The following is a 7,678-nucleotide window of genomic DNA, read 5'->3' on the forward strand; positions in this document are numbered from 1 at the left end:
TGATCTGAATCAGGTGTGTTACATGGGGGAGACATCCAGGGTGTGCGGAGCAGCGGGTCCCGGGGACTGGAGTTGAGAACCACTGATTTAGATGTCATGTTTCCAGAACTTGGATTAAAACTCAACACAGCACTGAATGCAGAAGATGGAGTTCATTGACTGTGGCATTGACTAATGAATATGGATGATCTCTGCTCTTCTCTTCAATGGAGCGGGGCGTGGCTCATTATAGATAATGCAGTAACAGGAGAAAGACAGTACATCTTCCTCTTCTAATACAGTTAACAATGAATAACAATATTTGTTTTCGATTACACTTACATCATTTAAAAGTAGACATTCCAAGCAGTATAGACATTTGTCTTTCGTTTTTTTTTTTTTTTTTGACAAGTATTTGTTAAATTACATTATTTTTTCTGACGCGATTCTGAAAGGACTTCACTGAGGGAGAGAGAACTATACTCATACTCATACATCATGTTTATTTTCTTAATTTTGTGAAAAGCACAACATTTTGTTTTTATTGGGAGTGGACACCAAAAAAACTAGACACTTTACGTTTTAAATGATGTATAAATCATATCTGTATGCCAAAAATCTGCAGAGTAATCTAAGTCTCTTTGTGGAGAGATTGAAAAATAAAGTGGCGGTTTCCCGGACAGGGATTAGCTTAATCCAGGACTAGGCCTTAGTTTAATTAGGAAATATAACTAGTTTTAATAAACATGCCTTACTAAAAACATTACCTGTGTACATTTTGAGGCAAAACAAAGGGCACTGATGTATTTTAAGATATGCCAGTTCAAGTTGCTTTCAGTTTGGACAGCTCTTAAGAAATGTTTTAGTCTAGGACTAGTCTAATCCCTGAGCGGGAAAACACCCCAAAGAGTTTGGGCGCCGCACGTGACCCCAGATAGTTGTAGATTTTTAGCGGCATCTAGCGGTGGGATTGTGAATTGCAACCAACACCTCAGTCCACAGCTCACCAATCGGCTCACCAATACAGCCAACAAGACAACAAAATATAGACAAAATACAGAGGAAATATTAGGCCTTAAATAAAGGAGACAGTTAAGAACATATGAAGTTGCATAAAATGAAATAAAAGAGACATACGATAAGAAGACAAGACAAGAGAAAAGCCACAAAGTGAGTAATCAACAATGAAGAGAAAGACAAATATGAGAAGAAAACAAAAATAGCTAAAAAGGCAAATAACAAGACCACCAACCAGAATAAAGCACTGGGTATAAAATGGGTTTTCATGCTGCGTTCAAATTGCAATAAACTTAATAATAAAAAACTTTTTGTGTTGTGATCTTAACATGATAAACCCCTGATCCCTTCTGAACCCAACTGAGAAAATTGATGTGTGGCATGAGAATGTGAGAATGAAGTCGGCTGTGTATGTGTGTCAGCCTTGAAGATTGCCATTTCATATTGTTGAATTATCTGTTCACATAATGTGCACAGTTCTCACTGGTTACATACATTTACTTGAATTTAGAACTTAAACTAAAAAGAATAATTTAACAGAGAAAGCCATTTTGTCTATGGAAGATGACTATATGATTATACTTCAGAACCAATGTCAAAAATCCAATTAATGAAATGTTGGACGGGCAAAATTTTCTTGTTTGAGCTTAGTTAAGAAGACATATTACTTTAAGTCTACATAAATCTGTGTTTAAAACATTAAATGAATGGTTATTTTCAAATCCAGTCAACATTCAGAATGGCTATAGTTATGCTTAACTAATTAGAGAAACGAGACTCCAGCTGCTTTCTGAAAATATTCATCCAAGGCCAATGTGACATTACATCCTCGTGTTATTAGTTTGGAGAAATGAATCTAGTGCAATGAAATCTAAGACCATGTCCATCTCTAAATTGTAAGGAATTTATCTTTAATTTAATGCTTTACATGAATGCTGTATAAGCGCAGTTCATTATTAGGTTCATGTTAACATCGCGAGTGCAGCCTGATTTTTGTTGTTACTTATTTAATGTAAAAGAATGTACTTACACTGTAAAAAATTTGCTGTAATTATGCAGCTGGTTGCCAGTAACTTACTGTAGAAGATAAAGACTGAAAATGTTTCATGTTCATTTAACTTTAAACAAACTGTTGCAAGTTAATAACATAAATGTAAAATCTACAGTAAGTTACTGGCAGCTAGTTGCCAGTAATACCCATTAATACTGTAATTTCTACAGATTTCTTTACAGTGTAACACAACAAACAATGCATAATTAGAAAGATCTAAGGCTCAAGCGTTTGTATTTGACCTTTATTTTATTTTTACAATTTTAGAGACAGTTATGTCTTAATTTTTGTCACAAGTTATGAAAATGAAATTCGGACTCCATACCTGTAAAATGAAACATGACCCGCAGTCGCTGTCAGTGAAATCTCCATGGTCGTTGCAATTGCTTAAATTGCTTAAAATTCCATGTAAAACTTATTTTAAAAAGTGGATGCAAAAATTATGCACTACATATTAATTTTTCAGTTTATAGAAACAAGTCAAGACTTAATACTAGCGCCTATCCTCTACTAGACATAAGATTTAAGATGGTTTACGGACATTATTTTGAATGTACGCACACCGGCGGCGTCTGAAAGTGGCTGTCCGCTGTGACTCTGGACGCTGCAAAAATCCATGTCGTGCCACTCACAAAGTTTATTATTAAATATCATCATATTTCTGAAATGAATGAAAATGCATGAAAATGACAATTCAAGAACTAAACAATTTCATATTGTACGTTTGTTTCTTTTATTTACAGTTATTCTCTACTGATTTTACACAAAACTAAGGACAATGCTCTCAAAATGATCATTTTATAACATCTTGCTTATGATTATTGATCATACATTTTACAAATTACACTTAACCTATCGTTTTTTAAAACACTACACGCACTATTCTCAAATCTACGGTTAATACTTTTAAAAAGTTGTAACACAACTGTTAGCATAAGCTACTGTATTTTGTCACAAAAATCATCTTTTTACAAATACAACAAATTAAACTGACATATCTTGTCATACTCAATACAAACAATGTTCTCAATCACTATTATATTCACTATAACAACTTATTTACTTTTATATATAAATTGACACTATATGATTCTTTGCACATCATGTGCCCTTTAGTAAGTTGTTTACACAGCTATCATAACTTGGATTATCATGGATTAAAGGTTTCTTTAGTGAAACAATAAACAAGCTATAAAAGACCCAGAGGAAAGAGTTTGAAGAAGAAGAATGAATCATGACTAACTGGGAGATACTGTAGAGACTTATATCTCATCTAACATGAACTGCACAAACACTGTACAGCCTTTTGTTGCCCTTATCATGCGCTACTTTGTACATACTTTAATGCACATCTAATTAGTCCTGTGTTTTCTTCCAGAGCTCTTCTCTTAAGTTCTTCAAGTTTCTGAACTCTTTCTTGATTTCCAGTTTCTTTCAGTTTCTCAATCATAAAGTCAAGATGAATGAAACAGGACATGCTGGTAGATTTTAATGCAGTGTCCATTAATTTCTCTAAACACTGATAACACTCTTCAACAAGCCTGCTCTTCTCTGCATCGGCCTGCTTTATCGAATCCTCTAATTTGCTCAACAAACTCTTTTTATCAGTATATTCTTCATATTTCCTTTTAAGGTCTTCATTTGTTCGCATGACTTTTTTTGTCCTTCTTTCATATATTTGATTGTCCTTCTTATGTTTTGTGTGCTCACATTTCTTGCAGACTGTGCACTTTCCATCTTTATTCATCACACTACACTGGGAGAGAGAGTTGACCCACCAGCATCCTGGATAGTGACAGTTCTCTTCACACTTAGGACAGCGCATCGCACGTTTGCTCAAATGCCACCATGACGACTGTATCTCGACCAAAACTTTATATTGTTCATCAACTTCAAATGTATAGTTCTTCTGATTTCCTCCGTCTTGCTCATATTCTTTCACAGCTGCCTTGGTTTGCTCAAGCTCCTTTTTTTTACCTTCTGCCCACTCGATTCGATTCTTCAAATTATTGACACTAGCATTTAGTTGCTTCCGGCTCCTAAGCACACCTTCAGTCATATATACATTTATTGGGCTCAGCCCATTCAGATAATCAAAGAACTGCCTTAAGTTTTCATTTCCACGATCCCATGATGATTTGTAACTGCTTCGGTCTTCCTCATCATAACATTCACTCTGACAGTTGTTAAATTTAAAATAAATAGGTTGATCATCTTTCTTTTTTGCACATGGAATTTTAGATGTTTTTATTAAATTAAGTGGTTTTTTGGGGACATTTTCATCTGCATTTGTAATGAGTATGGATATATGTTTCTCTATGTCCTTGCCAAATAATGACAGAATTTCATCAAAAATATAAAGTTGTCTGTCATGAAGTCGAGCATCTGTTGCCTTCAGGACAAGACACACTGCATGAATTTCATGAATCCCATCCACAGATCTGAACAACTGCTGTAAAGCTTCAGCAATGAGCTTGTCTTCACCTTCCCCTTTTGTGTCACCAAATCCAGGTGTGTCAATAATGGTGAGGGAGAATGGACTGTCTTGTGGAAAAACCTCATAAACTGTAACTGCTGTCGTCTGAGACTCAGTTTGGTCTTCAGATGTCTCGACAACCTCCAGCCAAATTTTGTGCTCCCATCTAACACCCATGATGTAATTCACCATTGCACTAATGAGAGTGGACTTCCCTGATCCAGTTTCTCCAACCAGCAATATGACCTTATGAGGTTTTTTATCATCCTTTTCTCCAATCCTTTCTTTTCTCAGTAATTCTCCTTCAGTTATCTTTGTTGTGTTGAGTATATATCTTGTAGTGGGTCCTTTAATTAATTTGGTGTTTTTAAGAATTTCGCTTAATTTGTCTTCCAGTGAGGTATCAAGCACATGACTGCATAAAAATACAAGCAAATTATTAAGCATCTTTATAAACAGCATCATAAAAATAACCTTTAAAAAACACAGAAATTGTAAGTTTGCTTCAGAAGGACCTGATAAAAGCTTTCTCCTTAATTTTTTTTCTAAAGTTATCCATTTGGTGAGGGGGTCCGTGAACCTTTGAGAAATTAGTTTGTTTGTTTTTTTCTTCAAAAACGAAAGACATTATGATGATTTTTTTTCTAAAAAGCTAAAGGAATAAAGTAACACTTAGCTAAATAAACCATTTACAAGACTTTTACAAAACGGTTATTTCATCTAGGCTACCTCATAAGGATTCATGAAAATAAACACACATATACAAAAATGTCTTCCGCCAAGTTATTTAGTTCAACACAGACGCAACTACACAGAGAAGCAGTGGCGCAAAAATACTAATGTGATGAGGTCACATTCATAGCGACTTTGTACTAACAAACATTACGTTATCACGCCATTAGTTGTTCGAAATATAAATGATCCGCTTGAACCTCACCTAAGTGCAGCGCTGATTGCTGAAACATGAGAATCTGATGCGCCTCATATCGACACTTAGAACGTTTCACATTAAATGGCATATTTGTCCAAAACCATTGGTAATGTAAATACTGAATTTAACACTAGACACTACACTGCAAGAATAGAATAGAATAGAATAGAATAGAATAGAATAGAATAGAATAGAATAGAATAGAATAGAATAGAATAGAATAGAATTGAGTTGAAACTTCACTGCATTATAAAAATATAATGAAATTTGTTTAGAAGCTCTCAAAGATCAGCAGCCTCAGAAGAATAAACAACAAAAATAGAATCCCCATAGTATATAGCTACAAAATAATATAACCGCAGAGTAGAATATGAAGAGTTTCGTTGCAAAACGAGATAAATCATTTTTTTTACATTTTTGTCAAAACATGTTTATTTATATGTTATCATGTTATTATTTTTTTTTATGGTGCTACTTAGCTGTATTTTTAAGTTATTAAGGTTTAAATCAAAACAAACCAACTTCAGTTTAATTGATATTAATTGGAATGCACACCCAAAAGTCGAGATTTCTGAACAATTAAAAAAAACGGAGTTATCTCGTTTTGCAACGAAACTCTTCATATATATAGTGGAATTAAATAATGCAAACAACAGTGCAAAAACAAGTTTAACCAAGTATCTGTACATTTAGCAGCAATGCTTATAAGCCTACAATAATATTCCTGTTAGGAAGAAACAGGAAAACAGAGCATTAATACAAATAGCCTAATAATAACTATATATAGTTATAGTAAAATAATTATATATAGGCTAGCCAATTATATTTAAAATATGTTTTTAAATAAATGTATTTAAATTTAAATAAATCTTGCATGAGCATTAGACTTGAATTGGTGCTAGATTGTGCACACATCTACAGTACGCATTCAAACACTGCCTGCATAACACATCCTTAAAATGTACCATGATCGTTGCCTCATAAACAAGAGCTGAGAAGGAGAAATCGCCTATAGGTGTCAAATAGAAAGCTGGTTTACAAAAACGAATAAACAAAATATCCAGAGGTACACGGACCATGAGTCTTTTCTTCATGAATACGGGACAAAATATTAACCAACAGAACTATAAACTTCTTTGTTTAAGTGTTAAGTTTAAAGTAGAATAAACAATAAAATTTTACTCAATAGTATCTTAATGCATACTAGCCAAAATCAAAGCACATAATAATGATACCCCACCTTTTAGAGACAGACTCTGCCATGACTGCTTCCAGGTTGTGTGAAATCCTCAATGTATAAACCTTTATATCCAAATGAACATATGAACATTAAAAATTTCCAAGCAAACATCAGTGAAGAGAAACAGAGCATTAACACATTTGTGAAATCAAACTTACAATGTCTCCTGCTTTCACTTGTGGTTCCCTTCCCCAAACAGACGTACTGTAAAAACCCTTGAACAAGATCGAGTGTCTTTATAGGCACCAGGCGCGGAGCCAGATTGACAGCTGGCCCGCCCAATCAGAAATGTAAAAAATACTACTCTGTATAGTTAGACATGTATACTACTTTATGTGGTGTATTTTATCTATTGCATGTTATGTTAAAAACAGTAAAATTATAAGTAAGCCTGATAACTAAAAACTACTATAAAGCAGTTGAATGTTGCGTTACATTATGGTTAATGAGAAAAATATTCCCGAGCAGCTTTCAGCCATGATCACTTTGAGAACTTTTTTGCAAGCAAGTGGAAAACGTATTTTGAATAACAACACCTTATAAATATGTGCTGCACGCTTTCCTGTCAATAACATAAACACACAACAAATATGACAGCGGGGTAAAAAATAGAAAGAAAACATCTGATCACAGTGATGTTGTTTGATAGCCGTTGCTACACATCCTCATGCCCATGGCGTCAATACCGAGAGCCATACCAGCTCTCTAACTCAGCACTATAAGTCACGCCACGTTTTTTGCTACACTTTATACAATATAGCCTATTGCTTTTAAGCAACAAATAGCCTATCATAACAACCTATAAGCCTACTGTGTAATTGAGACATTAATTTAAGAAATGCATTAAAAGCAGAAAGACATGTAGGCTGCGGAATTATAGTGGGTTCACTTCAATCCACACCACAGACGTTCTTGGTTTGCTTCTTATTTATTAAATCGAGGCAATTGTTTGATTAAACATTGATTAATATTAAGATACAATTT

The 7,678-nt window shown here is 34.1% G+C and overlaps 1 protein-coding gene across 1 annotated transcript; it reads right to left on the reverse strand.

Annotated features, from left to right (window-relative positions):
- Window positions 1-2,608: 2,608 nt before the first annotated feature.
- On the reverse strand, window positions 2,609-7,348 carry LOC129451755 (uncharacterized). Its single transcript, XM_055215187.2, has 3 exons — window positions 6,853-7,348; window positions 6,695-6,756; window positions 2,609-4,938 (listed from the first exon to the last, which is right to left on the reverse strand). Exons 2-3 carry the CDS (start codon window positions 6,715-6,717, stop codon window positions 3,366-3,368), a joined length of 1,596 nt encoding a protein of 531 aa, XP_055071162.2. The 5' UTR covers window positions 6,718-6,756; window positions 6,853-7,348; the 3' UTR covers window positions 2,609-3,365.
- Between the last annotated feature and the right edge of the window lie 330 nt (window positions 7,349-7,678).

Source organism: Misgurnus anguillicaudatus, chromosome 17 (assembly GCF_027580225.2).
Source record: "Misgurnus anguillicaudatus chromosome 17, ASM2758022v2, whole genome shotgun sequence".
In the NCBI taxonomy this organism is placed as follows: Eukaryota; Metazoa; Chordata; class Actinopteri; order Cypriniformes; family Cobitidae; genus Misgurnus; species Misgurnus anguillicaudatus.

Bases quoted from the DNA above. Each gene is read 5' to 3' on its own strand.
- LOC129451755 (XM_055215187.2), bottom strand. From the start codon at position 6,717: ATGGCAGAGTCTGTCTCTAAAAG. The intron at 4,939-6,694 runs GTGGGGTATCAT...ATTTTTATGCAG, and splicing joins GCAGAGTCTGTCTCTAAAAG to TCATGTGCTTGATACCTCAC.